The sequence below is a fragment of the Anoplolepis gracilipes genome, chromosome 1 (assembly GCF_047496725.1).
Source record: "Anoplolepis gracilipes chromosome 1, ASM4749672v1, whole genome shotgun sequence".
Lineage (NCBI taxonomy): Eukaryota > Metazoa > Arthropoda > Insecta > Hymenoptera > Formicidae > Anoplolepis > Anoplolepis gracilipes.
In genome coordinates, this window is record NC_132970.1 from 3,306,707 (window position 1) to 3,330,155 (window position 23,449).

At 37.8% G+C, this 23,449-nt stretch overlaps 1 protein-coding gene and 1 long non-coding RNA gene across 12 annotated transcripts in view; one reads left to right on the top strand and one right to left on the bottom strand.

The window, feature by feature from the left end:
• Mam (uncharacterized) overlaps nucleotides 1–23,449 on the bottom strand; it is a 164,603-nt gene that overhangs the window by 82,169 nt on the left and 58,985 nt on the right. For 5 of the 10 annotated variants that reach the window (XM_072896296.1, XM_072896311.1, XM_072896288.1 and 2 more), the window contains one exon: nucleotides 5,190–5,247. The exons of the other annotated variants lie outside the window; for them this stretch is intronic. In XM_072896296.1, coding sequence (XP_072752397.1) covers nucleotides 5,190–5,231 — 42 coding nt within the window. In that variant the 5' untranslated portion in view covers nucleotides 5,232–5,247. The remainder of the gene's footprint in view (nucleotides 1–5,189; nucleotides 5,248–23,449) is intronic. 10 annotated transcript variants of the gene reach the window in all.
• LOC140667952 (uncharacterized) lies at nucleotides 470–7,136 on the top strand. 2 transcript variants are annotated; one of them, XR_012047090.1, is made up of 4 exons: nucleotides 470–735; nucleotides 1,001–1,370; nucleotides 4,904–5,150; nucleotides 6,135–7,136. It is a non-coding gene; the product is annotated as an uncharacterized lncRNA (long non-coding RNA). The 2 variants fall into 2 exon arrangements; XR_012047091.1 differs by lacking the exons at nucleotides 470–735; nucleotides 1,001–1,370 and adding an exon at nucleotides 4,158–4,226.

Genomic DNA, 23,449 nt, shown 5'->3' on the forward strand with positions numbered 1-23,449 from the left:
AACAGCGGGGGATCGCGCGGAAGCGGGCGCGGGCGCGGACGCGGACGCGCGCGCCAGCGCGAGCGCGAGCGGCGAGGACGCATCTGTACCGCTCTGCTTACACTTACTACAAATCCGTCCCAGTGGTGCTCATCCGGCGCTGACGCGACGATCCGAGACCACCGACGCGACGCGTGCAACGCGACGCATGCCGTGAATTAGCCAGTGGTTCTCACGTCCGGGGAGAGAGATATCGACAAGCGGCGTGTGGCCGCGGTTGCGAAATAAGAATGAGAGATTAAATAAAGAAAGACGCGAAGGGTGTACAGAGAAAGAGAGACTTGCCGAGATATCAAGTTTTTCGTCTGGACGTTTCCGCTATACGCATGCGCATGTTTGAGATAAACTTCTAATTGCGCAACACGCGCGTGATTAACTGCGACACGCGCGATTACGGCTGCGCAGCTACTTTATGCTAATGTAACCGATAGAAAGGCGATTATTTGTCAATAGATAATTAAACGACGAGGTGTACCGCAGGATGCAAGGCGCTGAATGACGGGGCGAGTAATTGCGATGCGGATATTACTCGCGATTGCGAGTGCCGCCATGGTATACCCCGTAAATGAGAAGTAAAATTGCTGGATGGCACGCAACGTCCCGCAGGAACGTGACGATAATACTACGCGGACAGCGGAGGACGTTGAGGCTTTTAATTAAAAGTCTAACGCGGCGCCATAAAGGCGATCTCTCGCAGTAAGCGATGCCCACCTACGCCGTTGACCATTCTCTTACTCATTTAGCTCGCAAGTCAAAGTTTTTGCTTGAAATTCTTTTACATTTCCTCGGAATATATATTTGTAAGATTTATATATATATATATATATATATATATATATATATATATAATTTAAAAAAAGTCTAGTTTCTATAATTTTGCCAGAAAAAAAATATATAGCATCATATATAGTTTTACCATCTGACTGAAATAAATAAAAAAATCATAATATTTCGAAACCAGAATCACACGTCCACTTTCGAAACAAACGGCCGGTGCACGTTCACGTATATTTTTTCATCGTCCTCTCATCTTCGTCCAGCGCGAACGAATGACGCGACATAAAAAATCGTGTCGCAGCGTTCGTGAAAAACGGAGGGCAGCGCGCATGTCTTACGGCGACGTAATGTAACCTCTGTTAACGTAAGACGATCATGCGAGATAAGAGACGACATCGCATCGACTTTCGTTGAATCTCTCGAGGCAAAGCGCTTTGAGCGCGCGCTCTCTTTCTCGACCGAGACCGAAGAGGAAAGTCTGCGACTCGAGCATCGCTCTCCGACACCGAGACGAAACCGCGATTATCTCCTCCGTCACTACTCTGTCGACTAATGTAAGTTTCTTCCTCGAAGTATTCGCGCAATAGCGATGCGCACGGTACGTGTCGAACGGCGGCCGCGAAGTAAACGAGCCACGTTATACGATCGAAGGTCGATTGTAAACATTTATGACGACGCCGCGCAGCTCCGGCTATCGATGTTTACGTTACAGATATACGAACCGCGAACGGCTGAAGGCCAACTGTAAAAATACGACCCGATTCGCGGCTACAATAAAGATAAGCAAATGCGTATGTCAGGCTCTGGAAACCGAAAATAATGTAGCAAGCGGAAAGCACATTTCTTCGTCAAGAAACGAATGGTCGAGTAGATGTGAAACGACGATATTGAGAAGAACAACTTGTGCTGTATGTACGTAATTCTTAATTCTTCGTGAATTAGAGAAATGTAGAAAAAAATTCTCGCTTTTTAATGTAATTTAATTTACTACATCCGACTACATCTAACGAAGAGTATAAGCGCTAGGCTCTGTCGCTGCTGCGGCAGCAGCGCATGATATTTGTCTGTGTACAGAAAGTCAATGGAAACGTCAAAAACTTGATTGGATCACGTTCCTTGCTGTCCAACGATAGAGCGCTCTCTCTTCGAAATCTGTCAGCGAGTTATCAAAAATTCGGCTCGGATTTTTGCCTCAGTCGCCAACGGGATGAAACGTCCGCGGGATACAAATGTAATTTTCATAGCGAACCAAGCTTCACGTTACTTCCGACTAATGTACGCTCCATCGAACATGTTTTTCGATCAGAGAGCTTTCCTCTTTCGGAACCAACGAGACTGACTGTGAGTTGGAAACAACTAGCAAGGCGGGAAGAAGGTTTCGTCTTTTCTCCTTTTTTACGATGCTTTTCGGCATGTGTTTCCATTTTACTCGAACGAGACGCGAAATAGTGTAGTGGAGAAACAATGCCGGAGAGGAAAAAAAGGAAAAAAAAAAAAAAAAAAAAAAAAAACAGATCGCGGACAAGAAAAGGGACAAAGGCAATGAGTTGGTTGCGAGGTCGATGCCGTCTCTTTCGTTGATCTGTGAAATCTCCACCCACATCTTTTCCTCTCCCTTCTCTTTCTTTCAGTATATTTTTTGCGTTCTTACGCACGATTTTCCTCTCTCTTGTCAAATTTATTTGCTCCAGAATTTGTTTTGCACCACCAACGGAATTTTGATTTAACGGACAATGGTAATTTCACAAAATACATTTGAATAATAAAACAATGAATCACACAAACATTGATTTTCTGAAAATATTAGATAAGTAAAAAAATGAAATATAGTATAATTCTTTTCAATAATGAACAAATAAAGAATATTTGAAGTGCATTTAAAAAGAAACATATTTACGATTATCACGTACCAGTTATTCGCAAAATAAGAAAAACGATTGTATGTATATATTTTTAATGATGACTAAGTACGTCGAAGATTCTGTAGCATCGTGCTCCTCGCGCGTATATACGAGAGAAAAAACTGATAAAAGATTCCAGAGGAAAGCGACGATGGACGATGAAAGGAGTTACTTCGCGGCTTCTTTCAAAATTTTACCACCCGATCATCCTTAAAAACGGTCAAAGGTGCAATAGCGTTCGTGCTTTAATAGTCTTTTGATCCGATGATTGATATTACTAATAATATTACTTCAACAACTCTGAAAATATCCAACCACAATTTAGTCATACAAAATTTTAAGCGCTATCCCGCAAAAATGTCAAGCTAAAGAAGATTAGCTAAAGTAAGTTTCGAATAAAGTAAGCTGTGAAATATTAAAAATTCAGTATCGAATAAAAATACAAAGAAATAATGTTTCCGCTACTGGAATTAATAGAATTGTTATTTTTCATGTATATTATCGGATATTCAATCTATTAACAAGCATAATTTATTTTTTATTTTACGTTAATAAAATTGGCGTTGTATAAAATTTCTATATTAGACAAACAAAGTTTAAATAATTCGGAGCATTTTGAACAGCATGAAGCTATATATATTCATCTTATGATTTATTTAACTAAAATATAGACTGTCTCGAATTAATTATCTCGAATATCGTTTATGTTATACGAAGAGAATCATGCAACATTTCCGCGACGCGAGTATCGTTACGTGACGTTTAAGAAACTACGGGTTAAGTCGTTACCGCGCGCCTCATGTAATTTAATCACAGGAAACAATTCCAATTTTGTATGCATAACGTCGCATATTGCGCACGACATATCGTAACGCGCACATCCGAGAGCGTCAACGAGTGCGCGTGCAACATTACATGCCTGCGAGATGTGATCTTTTAATACTACCGTCTTTAAAATATCCACTCTCAATTGATCTATATTTATTATTAACAGGTTACCTATATATGCCTTATGCGACACGTGTTCATCTATAAATAACTATATTACTCGAGACCAAAAAAAATCATTAACTATTTATAAAGATACAACCAAGTTTTCTCATTTGCATCTTGCACTCAGAAACGTTCATATCGTTTCTATTTCGAGAATTTTTTTATTTATGTTCAACTAATCATGGAGATATTATCGAACTACATTTTTTTTTTATTGCTGATTAAGATTATTCGCATGTATTTATACGATAATAAAAATGAAAAAAGTTTGAATGAAATATCGCGGGGAATAAGATCGAATTGCACGCGAACGCGTTCGCTGTTTCTGCCTCATCTCGCTACCTCTCGTCGTAGGCATTCTCTGATTTATCTCGAGGCGTGCGCGTTGTAATCGCGCGATTCCAGCGAAACCTGCCGTCAGCGAATTCCTCCGGCAAACAAAGAGTCGCGTCGGTGATCAGAGAAGGACAGAGCGCGCGAGAAAGAAGGCCATTAGGAAACGAGTTGGAAATAAAAGTACGTCTTCGTGTGACGCGAAGTGAAGTCTCTCCCGTCAAGATATATACATAACTTTTATAAACTTTTATCACAAAAATAAAATTTATAATGAGTGGAATAATAATAATAAAGCACCGAGAAGAATAAAAAAGGAGTGAAAAAAAGTAAATAAAAAATATAGAAAAAAACTGTATTAATTATATATTAATAATATATTCATTTTTCATCTAAAAGTATGCGCACGATGATTGATATACGCATATGTGGAATATAACAATAATTTGTTAACTGTCTCAATTATTAAAGAAATATTGTAAAGTGTGACGTATATGAAACACTTTAAATAAATAAAGTAAATTTAATAATTTATTTATTTTTAATTAACTAGATAAGAAGGAGGAGCTAGGCAAAATAGATGTTAAATATAAAAATCTAAATGCGCAAAAATTTAAAATAAATATATAAAAGTGATACATGAAAAAAAAATTATAAAACGTAAAACGTTAAAAACCACAAACGTTGCAGTCCCTATCTAAACTCTCATCAGTGTTAATGATTAAAATTAAAACACGGTCAATGAGGAAAAACAGAACAAGCGTATGAAATAAATAGAATGTTTTTTAATTAATTCGCAACAGACTCTATTGATGCTTAATTACCATTACACTTAGCATTGGAAATTAATATGTTACCAGGCTAACTGCACTCGGCGGACAAATGTTAATGAGAGCCACTGCTTAGGAATGACATCCACCTACTTGTTTTCATTTAGGCACTTACACGAGCGTATGTGAACGACGAACTGTTTATATCACTGCAACGCTAGAGTCTTTTGCTATCGACATGAGTCTACGTAACCGGATCACCGCATCAACTAATCAGTTCCGTTCTCGGTAAGCGATACCGAGACGATTCCAATGTTATCGGACATAACTTCATGAAGTACGCATGAATTAATTTTATTAAAATTTATTAACTTACACTTGCGTAGTAGATCGCAGACGGATGAAATATATTGCGCATAATGTATCCAACTTACCTGAAACATAAAGAAAATTAGATTATATTTTACATAATCTGGAAGAATATATTTCATCTCTTACATTATTATATGTATATATGTATATATATATGAGCCTTGTACCAAACTATCTACTTTTTTTAAAAATTTTAATAGAGCACATGAAATAAAATAATCTTAAAATTTATCTTTGTTTTATCAGGCAATTGGCAATTTAAAAAATAAAAAAATCAAATTTTAAGAGACGAATTAACATCAATATATAAAATATTGCAACATATATAACAGAACAGATTATATTGTCGACGATATGCAAGTCGGACATAAGCGTGTCACGAGAAAAAAATCTAACCATCGTTTTCCTAGTGTGTCACGGCAATAATCCATGAAATGATTTCGCTCGTCATTGTCTCCTGTACGCTTATTATCTTGGAGCGCATTATCATTCACGATAATGTGTCTGTGCGACTTTTTACATCAGACTAACAATAACTAGTAATAACTTTTTTACGATGGTATTGGAAAGATTCGCTATATTATCAGTTAACATCTTTTGAAAAAATAATTCATTATTCATGCTATTGTGTTAAATCTACAGTGATAACAAAACTTGACTAATGTCATACGGATTTCTTTAAATGACAAATCTCCTCAGTATACATGTATTTCTGAACGTATCATTTATTTTATAATTAAGGAAAATTAAGAAAAATTAAGAAAATTCGACATTAAGTTTTCATCACAGATCATTAGTCAATCTAAAAGAAAAATTAATTATCAATTTTCAATAATAATACTAATTCAGAATTGGTTCATTTTTAGCCAAGTTAATAAGTTGCTACATGTATGTCAAATATACTATAAGAACGTATTCTCATCGAATGCGTTCTCTCCGGTTGTTACAGTTTGGATCCGAGATGGAGAGAGCGACTGTGAATCATTGCCTCGAGTGGTTAAAAGTAGAGAGCTGTTAAGAAGACGAAGGAAGACGAAGTAGAGGAGGAGAAACCGAGAAGGCAGGGGCAAGCGAGACGCGTTCTAGAGAAGACAGAGGAGGATAAGAGGCGTTCGGAGACGAGCAACAGTGTTTACCCTTGATGGCCGGCAAACGCCACCCGTGATCCCAGAAACCAGACCGCGATTACATCTCGCTATCTTGGGTCTCTCCTCCCCGCGTTGGCATACCGTGTGATGTACCTTTCTCCGCGCGTTTTCCTCTGCTTCTCCCGCCCCTCTGTCGCTCTCTCGCCTAACATCCTTTTTCTTTCTTTCTCCTGAGATAAATCGCTTTTACAACGCGTTCACTTCTCTTTTCTAAACAGGAACGCAGTGCGTAACGTGATTAGTCCTCTATATGCAAAGATCGTTCGTTTTAACGGGTCGAAACAAAAAATATTTCCACAAATAGTCATCTGAACGATAAAATACATTTTCTCTCACGCCGGTGAAACAAAAGTTGATGAAAACGTTCCGTAACAAGCGGAGACTCAAATTGACCAGTATTTGCAATGGGCTCGAAATTTCGCGGGAACATCGTGAAACTAGATCTGTCGATAAGCGACTGGTTACAACAAGCAGTTTGAAATCGAATTATGCCGAATAGCGCGAAATCGAAACACCGCGAGGCTACCTCACTACGACAGCGGTGAGATCTCGGATAGCCGGGAGGCCAGTTCGATTTATCGGCAAAGGGATGAAATCCAGTGCAGGGACGCGTAAACGAACGGGGCGTACGATGCTTGCATAAAGCGGCAGAAAATTCGGGTTGAAACCTGTGAAAGCGGGGAAAGAAGATCAATAAAGTGGTGTGCCATACTGTCGGTGCTGCCGGTGTATCGTTGTAGTAGCGGGTGGCTCTCGCTGGTGTGTATTATTAAGCGAAGAGGTGTGGAGCTGGAGAGAGAAAAAGGAGAGGCAAAAGAGAGAGAGAAAGAGAGAGAGAGAGAGAGAGAGAGAGAGAAAGAGGGAAAGGGGAGAGGCGGACAAGAGACGCGACGGACGTTGCAGAGATAGGAGAAAAAGGGGGACAAAGGGGAGAGAAAGGCCGATGACTGAAAAAAAATGCGAGAGAGCGAGGGAGTAATAGCACGAAGCGAGACAAGGAAAGCGATGGAAAATGTGGAACAGACGTAATAAAAACTTACAGCAAAAAAAGAGAGGGAGAAAGAGAGATTACTAGGGTGATAGTCGTGTAATCTACCAATATCAATCGTTGCAGGGATCCAGCAAGATAAACTCGGACATGATCTTGAATACAATTCAACGTTCCATCTCTAGATTGGAATCTGATATTTGAGCGAGAAATTTGACCTGCTTGTCAAAATATTTTATTTAAACTTTGCTAAGCGACACGATATGGATATTACATATGCGAAAGAAAGTGAAGTATTTTAAAAGGATAGAGGGAAAGGGAAAAAAGATGGAATATATTTTCCGCGATCAATTTCCATAAAGTGCTCGATTACAAATTTCGATCTCAAGTTTGATTTCTGAGAAATTCCAAATAACAGTGTTTCGCTGCGAAATAATCGCATTAACGCAATCGGGCCGGAAGATAACGACATCAGACTGCACTAAGGTCGATTGCTGTGTACGGTCTACTTAGCAATGCACTTTTCTGCATGGTTTACATGCAAAATCGACGCAGCAAAACGAAGCAGATTAGAGAAATTTGCTCTACATAGTTATATCCGCGGAAACGCGCGGGAGTAACATCCCCGATTTCACGCCTTTTTTTTTTTCGATCCTCTTTAACCGTTCGCAAGGCAGTTCGTAAGAATACAATGGCTTTAAAAATTCATTAATAATTTTCAATACGTCAAATATGAGCGAGACGCATTGAGCACCACTGGCTACCGAGGTGCTGCGTTTCCCCTTTATGCAGCCAACGGCGTAACCGCTTGCGGTATCAACGTAACGGCAGAATCGACAATGTCTATTAAGAGCGTAAATCTTGTCGCTTTTAGTGCGCCATGAAAGGTACGAACTGTGTCTACACGTCGTTCTGCGGATTTACACCATCTCTCCTCGTCACGCAATTACGATGTAAAATGACATTGTTTCATTAGGTATCTTTGCGTCGTAAATATTTAAATGGCGCATAATTAGCTTTATAGATTGAAGAGTCGTACGCGCAAAATATGACCACCATGTTTTTTTTTTTTTTTGTATGTATGCAAAAATAATTTTCACACCGTTTTTGCGATTTCACGAATTACAGTCGGTTATTTTCGTGTCGTGTCAACCACCCTCGACGACCCGCGTTGATATGCTTAACGCCCAATCTCTACAACCCTTTGTCAATCTCTTGCGCGTTTCTTGCTAGTAGAGGGGAAAGAAAGAGAGTATATTTCCCTTTACACAGAGAAGCGTTGCCGGCGTCAGCGCTCGCAGGAAATCCATAAGCCAACGCATTCGATATTTTCCCAAGGGATGTGTTTTCTTAATTTATTTAATAGTTGCGACCCATTTATCAGCTCTGATAATTTTTCCAAAGGCATAGTGTCGTAAGGAACGTAGCTCGTTTAAAATAGCCTAACTCGAGGAAAGCTTAGAAAAACCTGAAATTAAAGTCTTTTTATTTTTGTTCTGGTACGTAAGTAAAGGATATCTAAAAAAAGAGAACTGATAGCAAATGTCCACATTAAATTAGATTGACGTTCCATGGCGACCACACTGCAAATTAGTCGCCTTTCATTCGCGCGCAAATTTCATGGCGATCGTATAACGACGATTAATACTTTCTTTCCTACTTTCTTTGCCGCAAGCATCTAACGATATATGCAATCGTCCAAGAGTTTCGCCAACCGTTTTACGAAGTTGCATTTCTGTTATTTCAACTATTGCACTACGTAAATATGCACAAACAACAGTTTTAATACGACAATTATAAAAAATATGCCTCTCATAATCGTTTACTAAAGTTTATTAAAAATTCACGTTATTTTTATTTTTACGATTTTCAGGTGCATTTATCACACACACACACACCGTATTAAAACCATGAATTATTATTTTTGTAAAGTATATCATATACTTTAAATATATATAGAAAATTATCTTCCTTTCTTTTCTCTCTCGTTTTTTAACTAAAATAATTTTAATTCTTAGAACAGTAGTATTTCGAAATAAGTACATTATAAGAATATAAAAAAAAAGCATATTTTCGACTATCATAAAAATTAAAATGACACTTTAATCAGAAAAAAATAGTTTCTTGTATAGATAGCACAAAATTTAGTTTAATTCCCTAGATATATTTTCCTGAAATCGATAAAGTATCAAGAGTCAGGATGCAATCGCTGTTCATCCAAGCCTGTTGCTCGGTAAATGAAACAATATTTCCGAAAATGTTCCGTCGTCAGAAAGTTAAACTGGGACATCGCGCAGTGTCTATTCCGATGAGGTCTCTTTCGCGGTGAGAATCGCGCGCATCGTCGTCGTTCGTTAATCCCAAAGCGTCACGACTACTTCGTAGGAGCTTACCCTCCTTTCGTCATCGTCCTCCTACCGGCAGTAGCATCCTTTCGTACCCTCGCGCGCTGCTTGTCGGTGGTGGCGCGGGTGGTAAGTGGTACAGGGGGATGGAAGTGAGGTACCACCATGTTATGCAGCCCCACCACCGACTCCGTCCTGACCAACCGGCTGTTTACTGTTTGGCCTCCCGGGATATCGATCCCAGTGGCGTAAGAACCCGCAACCCAGGGCCACCCGACCGGAGAGAGATAGAGAGAAAAAGGGAGAGAGAGAAAGAGAGAGAGAGAGAGAGAGAGAGAGAGAGAGAGAGAGATCGGCACGCGGTAGGTTTCGGCCGCGGGCGGTTGGCAACCGACTTTAGTGTTGATACAGCACGATTCCGACACCGCCTCCTTACCCTCGGACTCGGTCGGCACTCAGGTAAATTGACTTCAACTGAGTAGTACCCGTCTTTAATTGAAGATGTGCTTTGGCACGAGCGAAGCAACGCAGATGAAATCGCGACGAAAATCGAATTCAAGAAGAGAGCTCCGAAATAACATAATCATTTTTCTTGCATATACCTATATAGTTAAACTCAAAGAAGATATAATTTTTGTATTACAAACATTTTATTCGTCTTTCAATCTCAAGTAGATATTTTAACCAGATTTAAGTTTGAACTTTACTTTACTTTACTTTTTTATTAAACTTTACTTTCATTAAAAACGTTGAAACTTGTCAAACTATCAAAATGACTTATTAATGTCATTTTTATCGAGCGTATATATTGAATTCAGAAAAAAATTGACTTTAAAAATAATGCTATGTATCTATAGTATGTTAATTTTTTGTATTTGTTTTCTTTACAAAAGATTCTCAGATGTTCATAATGTACGAAAACCTTATTATATTTTGAATACATTCCGATAGAAGAACACATGTGTTTGTATAGTAATAGTAATATACTATTATTTTCTATGAATTTTAAATATAAATTGATACTTATTGATTTCTCAATAAGTAAAATAAATAATTGTATTGTAATTACACAGTATTACCACAGTAATTTATTTAATGCATTTCTATTGAGATTTAAAATTTAATATTTTCAATCAAAGTAAAATTCATAAAAAATAATATTATAACTAAGATTAAAAGCATGTGCTGTCTTATCGAAGTTGGTTGAGAATATATGCCAAGTTTCTTACACGACCTTATAAAGTATAGTCATTAATCGCTCTTGTTCAGGACAAGGAAGACGAATCTCTTCACAGCCATTTTACCGAGACGATCGGCAGAGTAGAGTGGATCATGTTCCGAACCGGCAGCGGCCATTGTTGTGCCAAGAGGGTTGAAGAATGAATCTTGCCACGAATGGATTTTGGGTGGGATTATGCCGTCCCACTTTCGATTCCGTTCGATGGCAGAATTTATCGAGCCACCAACTTGAACGGCCTTCCTGCTTGGAATAATCTCCGGTCGCGTAAATCGCGTAATATCAATGATGCGAATTTAAAAATAATTTTAATATCGACAAATTATGACGAATAATTTCAGATATAATACTGTCATCTAACATACTTTTTTAAAGTATATTTTACTTGACACTTGCTTAATCTGGAAAGAGTATATATATTTGTCAAAGAAAATGCCAAATGTATTAAAAATTATTATACAATTATAGAACCGATTACTTATTTTTACTCTCCAATTAATTATAATCGATTTAATTTATTCCTATCAAAATGCAACTACTTCAAAAATACACTGTGCGTAAAAAAACCGAGCAGCAAAACGTTGCGATCCGCAGTCTACGTATGTACATCTGACAGTAGCACGTATACGACGATGCGTGCATCGCGGTGCACTGATACACGTGTCCCGCGGCATGTTAAACACGCGCTATCGTCGATCTAATCTTTCCGACCCTCTATTCGTACCGATCGCGCCGCTACTTGTCTACCAGGCTTGAACCGATCGTCTTACACGGAGTTATATACATCTACGACAGAACTATTTGTCAGTTGGCGAAAATGCGTCTGCGCATTCATTTATAAATAATATTGAATAATATTATCATATATTAATATGTATTTAATTAAATTATCCATTCCCCTCATAATTCGCTATATAATATAAATTATAGCGAATATATATAAATAAATAATAAATTTATAAATATATAAATAATAAATTTATAGATAAAAGAATAAATAGCTTCTTGCAAAAATCTACAAAATTGCGAATAATTTAAGATAACACTGTTAACCGAAGCTTTATCAGAATTTTTATTTAAAAAAGAAAAAATGATGTTTAATTAAGTTTCTATTAAACAGAATATATCTTTGTTGAGCTGAAAAAAAAAGAATGATTTCGGTTGGATATATCTGGTACACAAAACGCATTAAATTACTACTCAACCGTTATCCAGTGTCGTTCCACAAGGCGGAGAGGTACAGGAGAGGAGAGACGCTTTCGTTACGTTGCACGAACGGAGCGAAAGAGTCGCGCGCGTGTGATCACGTGACGTTGCAATGACTGTACGGCGACCGCGCGTTGCGCGAGCATATTTATTATGCATGTACACCCGCATATATCACGGTGATACACATTAAAGCGACGCGACTCCGTACACACATATACATGTACGCTCACTTGTCTCTGGCCGACTTTACTTTCCGACGATGCGTTTCGTAATAATAAGAAAGCGCATGTATATGACGATCCATTCGTGTACGCGTGAGTGCGAAGACTGATTAAAGAAATTCTCCCAGTCAGTAGATATTAAATATCTGGAATTTTTTATCGTCCATTGATGTTCATGTATTGACAATATTCAATATCTAACAATATATATTTCAAATATAGTATCAATGTGTTGATCTTAACGTAATTTTGTAATTCAATATAACTTAAGCAAATAGATCATCATCGTGGATTATATTGCATTTATTTTAATACTATTAATTTATTATTATCAACATTGAACTAAACGTAATAATTAATTTAACCGTTATTCGGAAATACTTGAAAAAATTTAGTGCTATAAAATAATGAAGAAACGCGGTGTAACGAAAGAATGCGAATTGAAACGAGAGAGACAACGACGGAGGACAGAGGGGCGAAACGAGAGAGCGAGTCGAGTGCGTTTTGAAATTTTTGCAACCGTTGCGAGAGGACTGCCTTGGGCAATCTCGGCTCGGTTATTCGCCGGGAGTATGTCGGATGTGCACGAACACGCCTTTCCCCCGGTTGTACATGGCAGCGAGCGAGGAGCGTGATCCGCTTGCACCTTGAACGCATCCGCAACGCACAACGATGCGATTACTTTATGATCGATCTCGACGACGAGATCACGATCACGTAGATTTGAAATGTAATATTTCGCTCTCGCGATATTATCATCGAAAATACCGCGCTTTCATACAAGTAAGAGCAGTAGCAGTTACAAGATTTGTGATCCTTTTTTTATCCCTGCAAGCTGTTTTACAGTTATGAAACTATTCGTGCGAATTAAATGCGGCACAGTCAGAGATTACGTTATTCGCGGCAGCGCATTTTCCACTTATCTCAATTTCTACACATTTTCTGGTCGTGACAGTGGCCGCTCTCATGATGACGCAGTACCGCGGAGAGAGGTTCCTCCCTAGACATTCCAAATATTTTTCGCATTGCCTAATTCACTACCTTAAATTCAGTGAAAAATTATCTTCGTGATCATCTATCAAGTTTTTTGTTTTTTTTCAAAATTCTTTAATTTCTTTAATGACGGTAGTAAAATAATTACAATTATTTGCTACATCACTTATACATATATGTATATAGTGCAAAATTAGAAAAAATATTTGAATATTTTACAGATGTAAAACTAACGATCATTCGCGAATTTATCCTTAATAGACGATCGTAGGAAGAAAGACGTTCCACCGACAGTTATGCGAACTAATCCACGCTAAAAGAGGGTCAAGGCGCGAAAGAGGGAATTGAAGCTGCACCTTCAGAGGAAAAGAAACGAAGGGAGCCGCTGGGGCCGGGTTGGGAAAAGGAGCCGCGCTATTACGCGAGGAGGCAATCTGTCGGCTAAACCGTCTCTTATTACCTTGCCAGTTGTCGGCGACTACCGGTGCGGAATTCGCGTGAAAATATACACCTTCGTGATGTATACATTGTCTACATATCGTGCATCGCGTCTCGAATAGAGAGCTCCTGCGCGCAACCTGTTCCTCCCTCAACCGGCAAAGTATCGCAGATATACCACGGATATTAGCCTATCTACCTGCATCCCACACGGTCCGAAAGTGATTGCCGGCGGATATACATTACCTACCAACAATTTATGCACGGTAGATTTGATTTTACACTTACAAGAAAATCTCATAAACCCGAAAAGCCTGATTAAGAAAACTATACACACGTAGGAGGGGAGGGTAAGATAGATGAATTTAGAAATTTTTAGGTGCTCAAAAACAAGGGAAACTATTCCTCATACGTAGAACAGCTTTTTTCTTTTTCTCGATATATATTAAAAATTATTCGAGATATTAAAAAATGCCTTACACAAACGTTTTATACAATGTTTCGTGGTAAATACATTTATATTTAACCACATTAATAAAATTTAAAAAATAATAATTTTTGAAAAAAATTTAAATTAAAAATTATATTTTCAAAATTTTGTTAATGTCTTTAATACAGACATTTTTATCGTGAAATTTTAACATAAAACATTTCGTTGATATCTGGAATAATTTTCGAGAAAAGTATAAAAAAGCCATTCTACATGTAAGAAGTGGTTTCACCTCTTAGAATCGTTTTTTTTTTAGCAACAACTTAAAATTTCAAAATTTATTTAACCTCTTTTACATGTCTGTAAAATTTCATTAAAATCAGAAATAAAATTTTCGCGTTTACGAGGTTCTTCTGTCGGTCAAAATGTTAATATATTCGATAAAAAATTTTAGGAATTATTTTATTGATGCTCACTTTCGTCATCGTAATGATTAGTCATGCAATCTTAAAAATTTTCTCAAAATCTCTTGAATTTGATTGAATACTAATTAAATTATTTTGACATAAGACAATTAACATTAATTATAATCATACTTTACATATAATGTAGTTAAAACAATTTTTTTTACATATTATAAAGATCTTTCTTCTCTCTTTTTTCGTCCCTCTTCTCTCTCAAAATTACTGTATTAAAATGATCCGATGACGTCACGTCATTGAATCCTCTAAATAATGTGGCAGCATTAATCATGAAAAGTAATAAGGAAATCGTCTCGAAAGCGAAGATCTCGCGCGCGCATAGAAGATGGAAAACGAAGCTCATAGGGAGAAACAAAGCAGGGGACCTTCGGTGATAAATTCAGCCGTGATCAACGGTATAAATCGCGAATAACGGTAACGCGATGTGATTATTATCAGCGCGTAAGAGCAAGGCGGATTAATAGGGGCTGATAAGCATGCTGCTCGTAGCAGAGCAAGCTACAAAGCGCTTGGATTTCCGATGGGTCGTTACCTTCGTGGGTGCATCATGTGATCGTCACGGTCAACCGAGTACCTGGCTGACGGCTGACAAACGAGAATTCCTCACGAAGATCGTCGATACAAGAAGCCCGCGGTCTCGGTCTCTGGTCGGCGACCGGTTTCCGGATGAAGGAGGAAAGGAAAAAGTTCCTTCTTATTCCCTTAAACTATTTTACACATGGAATTTCTTACGCAAGAATATCCTTTTCTCATTTTCCCTCGATTACCTTCACGTGGTATACGTAAATTACAAGTAATACGAAGCTTTTTTCGTACAACGAAAATAAAATAATAATGTTACAAGAATCGATGTCAGGTTGCTCGCAATTTCCATGTGAATTGACCTGATGGAGAATGACCTGTGCATTTTTAGGGCGATGCTCGCTACAATATTGATGACAAAGCACTTTTCTTCGGAATCGCGACATTTAATCAAGAATGACAACAGATCAGTAAAGGAATGAGCAAAGTACGTGATATTGGAATTTTCTATTGTTGTAAAATATGAGGTGCACTCGCGATTCCTGGTGCTCGAACAATAACAGAATCGGCAGAATGTGTAAACCGGCGACTATAAAGATCACGTGCGAGATTTTATCGGTATGCAGGACAATGATCTGAATCTAAATATAACTTTTACGTCGATATAAAAAAAGAAAATGCTTGTCAATTGTATAAAGAGAACAATGTAGTTTAAATTAAGCGGAATGGTACGTTTACTCATCTTAGTCAACCTAGTTGGAAAGTAGAGTGTAAAAGGAAAGAGCTTACTGTAGAAACGGAGATATAAAATGCACAAATACTAATATAGATAAACATTCTATCATAAAAACTATTTTTATGTCAAAGTAGAATATTCTTTATGCAAATATCAAAAGTTTAATATATACATTTAATATGCTATATGATTTACTTCAGCATCAAGGAATCTCTCTTATCAAAATTATTTTTGCTAATATATTTATGCGAGAGTAACGTTCAGATACGTAAATATATCAATGAGTAGGACGTTTTTCCCTGATATCTGGTCATTAGTCAATGAAGGAGAGGAGGGAGAAAGAATTTCACGTTTGTCACAATATGTATTTTTTCTACAATATTTTCATTAGCAACAAAACATATATATAAAGCTTTAAGTCAAGTTAAAAAAATTTTTCACTGAAAATATTATTTTATGTGTAGATTCCAAGATATGGAATTTCATACCTAGACTGCAGTGAGATCTAATCAGTACCACGATCCCATTACGTCCCTGGAACTAACCGAGTAACTGACTAGCAATTTGATATATAAATTTATGAATTTCTTAATATATCTTGAATGAAATAGTAAATTTCATGAGCAAAACGTACGATTGGTGTTGCGTTATACCGCGATGCGATGGCGCATTTCATTTTTCGCGGATGGAGAGCAAGCTGCAGCCATCAAAATTTTGCAACGCGCACTCTCGCGCAGGAATTCTCCCGGTAACAAACGGGCGTTCAGAACGCAGCAGATTTCGTCGGACGGCCGGCAGAATAAATATAAAAAAAAAAAAAAAAAAAAAAAAGAATACGCGAAGCTCTGGCAAACGTGCGAAGAGAGGCCCCTGAAAAATGCGATGAATCGATAGTTTGGTGCACCCCTCTATCTATACATATGTATATGTATCTATTCCGGGCGGATCCACACACCTGCCTGCGGAGTCTGAAGCCGCAGCGCAGATCCTCTTTCTCTCTCTTTTTTCCCACTCGCTTGATATGCCCCTGTCGATAAATCACGGCTGCCGTTATTAAAGGATCGCGGAATCGGCGATAAAGCGGGGGGCGGAATGGAGACCAAGCGAAGAGATTGGCGAAGCGAGAGAGCCATCCGAGCTACTCCGACGAGATGGAGAGATGATCGAATTGAATTTGCGCGTGCCATTTGCTACTTTGGAAAATTTATAGATGCACGAAGATGTTACGTAATTAATGAAGAACGACGCCGGTCGCACTGAGAAGCAATTGTGAAGGCAAAAACATTCTTCACAGAGAGAATTATCGTTTTTTTACTGTATTTTGGAAGTAAAGTTAATTTTTTCCTCGCAAATAAGCATACAATAATTATACTTACGTTGTTAGAAAAACATATAAACGATAAATATGTAATACACAAAAATAAATGTTATGCATATAAAAAGAGATTAGTTAATATAATATGTAATAAATAATATATTAACGTTTTGATGTATATATGTGTGCGTATTAATATATTAAATTGTGAATAATATTAAAAATATAATTTATATACACATATACATATATAAATAATTTGTAATTAAATAATATATAATATTAGATGTGTTAAAAGCATTATGTAATAAATTCTTAAAATATATTTCAATATAATGTTTTACCACTCTGTGATATTTCATGGTAGATAATAATATTGCGATTAGCGTAACGCGCCGATCGCTGGCGAATAATCGTTCTACGTGTTAGCTTGCACGCGAAACGTCCATTACGCACAAGTTTCATCAATGCAAAACGATCTTGCCGGATATATCAAACTGAAACCGAGACGGTTCAAAGCGTTGCCCCGAATCGCTCTCCTCGCTTTGATACAAGTAAAAGCAGAATTGCCAGTTGCAAAGGAGCAGAGAGAACCAGCGTACTGTCGACGCAATACTATCGGCTACCGAAACTCGAGCTAGCTTTGTTAGCTTTGCGTTGCTGATGAGAGATCGTATCATCGAACCCCAGATATCGTCACCTATCGCTTCCTCTACGATTTCTCCGATTGCTTGCGAAGACACCAAGTCGAGACGAAATATCGATAGTTGTGAAATCGGAAATAAACTATCTCTAAGCATAAGACGAAGAAACTCGAGAAAGAAAGAGAGAAATCACAAATGTAGATATATATGTAAATTTATTTTTAACAATTTACATATATAATTACTAATAATTTACAAGTTTCCACGAAAATAGTTATTTTCGCATACACACGCTAAAAAAAGTATTTCTTTGGAAATGTTAAAATGTCTACTTTTTACACAAAGATTAACAAACATATAGATAACGTAGGAAAAATAACATTTGGACTAAAAATATTGATATTTCGTCGTCTATTGGAAAATTGCGCGGTAATCGATAAACTACGTGACATCTTCAGTCAGAAAAGATCGAATCGAAATTCGCCGAGTGAAAGGAACGTCGCTGTCGCGTCGGTGAGAGTGACCCGCACGTGTTGCAAATTAATCTTTTCTCTAAGATACGCAAATGTTTATGAATGATATCGTTAGCTTGGTGCGTATTACCCGGAAGTAATTACCGGGCTACTTATATTCTCACGAAATATCCATCCATTCATCCATCCATCCATCCATCCATCCATCCATCCAGGAATGAACCCGGCGCGTTCGCGATTCGTCGCGAAAAACAACAACGATGAAAACAGCGCGCAACGCGTGAATTGCAGCGCGACGGTCCTCTCGTAAATCACGCGTTATCGACCCGTAGCGTATAGCGTGCAGTACACTGTCGATTCCATGGATCATCCGCGACAACGCGCCGCGAAAAGGCTTCCACAAATCACCTGGTGCTTTTGCGCGTTGCGACCGGAGCTGTATATTATCGCGGCTATTACCGTATTCTCTCTCTCGAATGTCCGTCGTATTTTTGCGCGGACGCGGTTCTCGCGTTGTAACTACCAGCACTAACATTCGCCACTCCACTCGGTTTTCTGGCATCCGTATATTTGCCCAATTATGCGTAACAAGATATTACTTGCGTACCCTGCCGAGACTACCGCAAACTGGACATCAAGTATATCTTCTTAAGTTTCGACGTTCTCGTGTCTCGCGGAACCCATAAGTTTCGCTTGATGGAATCTCTCCGGTGGTTTTAAAGACCGTTGTCCAACGCGATTAAAATGATAAAAGAGTTCGCTAATTTAATTTGCCCGCAAAATCTCACCGTGAAATTTGAAAAATAAGCGCGCGCTCCTTAATTGCGCGCTTTTATACCCGAGCTGAGAAAGTAGACCAGAAATCCACGAGAAGAGATGTAATAACGAACGAATAAAGAAGATCGAGCGAGAAGAACGTTCCTCCTGGAACCGTTAGCTTCATTTTACGAAACCCCGCGGCGTGTCTCGCGAACCGCCACATTTACGAAACTACGCGATAAAGCATCGCTTTTAGTATTACACGTGTTACAAGAACCGTGCGCGGATCGTCAGCGGACTCGTGACTGCAATCGAATCTGGACAGTATTTGTTTCGACGATATGCCTCGCTGCAAGCAACCTATGTGCATACAGCGTGCACATTGTAAGTATTTTCGACGTTAATCGAGGAGAAATCGCGGTCAACCTTGCGCTGGGAACGCGTCATCGGTTCCCGTAAGGGACAAAGAGGTCGTCTGTACGAAAGGAAGGCTCCGAAAATGATTCACCGGATCCATGTGCACAATGACGTCGCGCGATTGTCATCGTCTCGGGCTTTTGTTACGACGTCTTGGAAACGGTAAATGACGTTCGTGTTGTGAATACGAAATATGTTATAAGTATTATCGGATTTATGTCGAATTTGATTAAACATTACATCGACACGTTTTCGTGAGTTTCATGCAACGTTTATAATAATGTTTTATTTTTTTAATTTCTAAATTCTCTTAAATAAATCAATGTGTGCGCGTGTTATTGTCAGTTTTGTTGACTAAAGTATATCAATATTGTAGCACTAATAAATGTTAATTATCTAAATAATAGGATAGTATTCTCTGTTCACGTTTCGTTTTTTTTTTTTTTACATTTTTATTTCTCTTATTAGAAAATTCTCTCTTCTTCATGTAAATTAATGACTTATAAAATCTTACGAAACCAAAATGTGAAATAGGACGACGTGTCAACCTTTGTGGATGTAAGATGAAAGAATGGAGAAAGCACAAAGCATTACGGGCGTTTCTTAAGATCGTCGCCAACTTTCGCAAATGAGGGCCAGACGACTACAATCATCTGAAAATAACGTTGCTTTCCCTTTCGGCGTGCGACATGCATACAAAGTGCCAAAGTGCATCAGCCAATAATCGTTTTCCGGCGGTACAGGCGAGAGATTTCGCGAAACTTGGATTGTTTACTCTCTTGGTGAGTATTCTCAGCATTATACTGCGCGCAGTTGTGTATGACTCTCACGTACTTTTCGTACAATTACGCCCGGGATATCCATTTCGCCAACTAATAACTGCGCGGTGTAAATTCAGATTAGATATAGTTCTGCGTACTTTAGTCAATACGTACGTGTATATACGTTGCATAGAGTAAGAGAAATGTAATTCTTTTGATACAATTGCAAAAAGATGATGATTCTACATAATGAAAAAATAAATCGATATAGAAATATCTTTTCATATAAGATCTAGTTAAACAGAAGAAAGCTTTTACTTAAAAAAAAAAAAAAAAAAAAAAAAAAAAAAAATTAAAAAATTAATAATCAGTATATTAGAATCTAGCGATTTGTTTATCGTACCATACGATATTTTTTTCTTTTTGACAAATATAATTTTCTTAAAAGAAAGATCATTGAATATCATTGCATCATGCTTAATAAATTAATGTCATATTTAATTAAGTTATCGCATTTATTACATATTAATTTAATATTCTCCTGTTTATTTAATGAAGAGATAGTTCTGCACTCTGCACGAAATAAATTTATGATAATCGTTTACGAGATATCGGATGTCTGCGTAGGACGAACGTCTTGTTACATTCGAATACCCGTGGGCAGCGATTGTGTGTTCACGACTTAATAATACGATAATTATTAATCCTTACACAGCCCAAGACGGCCATCATTGCTTCAAAAACTGATTTAGCTTGTTGCCGTTTAATAGCCGTCGCGAGCTTATCGCGGTACACCGTCAATAAGCAATGCGACATTAACGACTAACAAGCATACATTGTTACTTCATCGTCGAGTAACAGTCATTTCGCAAATGAGACGATCGGTTGGATTCTCTGTGCGATTATGAGCAGCATAAACTCGTAGCGTATGCTAAAGGTTGCGAGTCATTCTTTATAAATGCGTAGAATATACAGTGCTTAAGTGCTCTCATTACGTAATCTACCTTTCATCGCGTTACCTATAACGACGACGATCTTGTAATGACACTTGTAAAGTAACTGGCAACCTATGTCGCGCCAGAATTGACTAGGTATCAGACGCACCTAGTACTTTTCTCATGAATGGCGATCAGATTCATGATTTATGCGACGTTCGGTAGTAGCGATCACCCGGCAACCCGACCTGGCGCTGAAACCTGGCTCTCCTAGCTGACTGTCAATTGCATAAGTCTACATTCGAGCGCATGCAGAAGAAATCTCGTTTATAAGATAAAAAATATTTGAATACTAACAAGTATAAGATTTTTTAAATATTGAACATTAAAATATATTTTAACGAAAAAGATGCTTTTTTTTTTTTTAAGTTTCCTCCAAAGAAAGTATTAAGATGATGATGTTTATGCTCAAGTCTCACGAGATAAGAACGTTTATCAGGCGAGAAGCCTGATAAACGTTGTGCATAAAAATTAGACAAAATATACATATATGCACAAAATTTTTAGAGTACGTATTAGAGATCAATTTCAAGTTTGTTCTTATCATCGAAAAGTAAACGCGATTTTTATTGTCGTCGCGATCGGTCGACATAATAACCGATAACGTTAGTTGCGCAGTCGTTTATCGAATCAATGGGGACACACCGTGTATAATTTCCCCGTGCGCGTACCATACGATACGCGCAATCCTTGCTCATACATTCTACTAAAAGTCATGACACAAGATCGCCGAGTAAGTAACCCGAGAGCCGCGTATGTACGACATGCTCTAATTTAAGGCGCAAAGTAGCGCGAAATTCGCTCGGCACGATTATCGCGTTACGAAACGCGAATGCTGATTAGACGAATACTTTTTTAATTTATCACCCACAGAGACTCTATCTGTTAATCTCTATTTATATGATAAATCATGATACCAGTCATCAACCTTATGTATAATTTATAACCGTGCAATCGCGAAAATTATTAAAGGCTGCTTTGAACAATAAGCTCATAATGTAACGATAAGATTGCCACGACACGCGCGACGTGCATACTTTGATACGCCTGTGAATATTTTAGATGCTGGCTGGCGATCGATCTATCTCAACCTAGTCTTACGCGAGAGAAGTCAAGTGCATAGAAAAGCACATCGGAGATTATTATAACCTATTCGCTAGTATTTACGTAAACTTATTGTTAGTGTTTCTTTCCTTCTCTCTCTCTCTCTCTCTCTCTCTCTCTCTCTCTCTCTCTCTCTTTCTCTTTCTGAATATACATGAGCAATTTTATCTGAGTGCTTACATTTCTATTAATGCACCTCGTTTGTCTATTAATCTCTCGTCCACGTAATCATTATCTATGATTTATTCGCGCGTAAATATAAGCTTCATGTTTTTGATATCAAATTTTTAATCTGAAAATTAGGAGCGCAACGAGTTTAAAGACTATCACGTCAAACTACGCAACATCGACGACGATGACTCGTCTGTGTACCGTCATCTGTACTGTTCTTCATATTCTGTATCAATGTCTGTATTTATCCAGCGCTCTTCCACTTTAAGCAAGCGTGTCTGGTACGAAGTGGTACCAGAGTGCCCATTGTCATTGTCGTCGGCATCTTTCGCTTGCTTATTTCGTCTCGTGGCGAACGGGCGTTTCACTTTCTCCACGCGACAAGCGGAGAGGACGAATTCCAGGTGGAATTCCAGGCATGAGGGTGCGGACTGATCGCCCGCAAACACGCCAAGTCGAGTTCGTCTATTCGCAATTAGATTAATCTCTCAACGATTGCGTTGCGACATTATTTTGTTATAAAGGAACCAGGAAAATTTTATCCGATGCAAATGTTAATGCTTATTATATTAAATATAAGACAATAGATCTAATGTTACACGTATGATGAGCTAGATCTAAAAATGTCCAACAATTAACTACATACATATATATATATATATATATATATATATATATATATATATATATATATATATGTGTAAAAACATTAAAAATACAATAGATGAGATTTTGTAAAACTTTTTGAACTCTCAAGAGTTGGCGACAAATTGCTTGAAAGGATACAATATATCTTTGTATCATAATGAAATATTCGTTATCATTGTTCAAACTTGAAAGTAATAATCGTTTTGGGCGTCGTCGATCGGCGTGTAC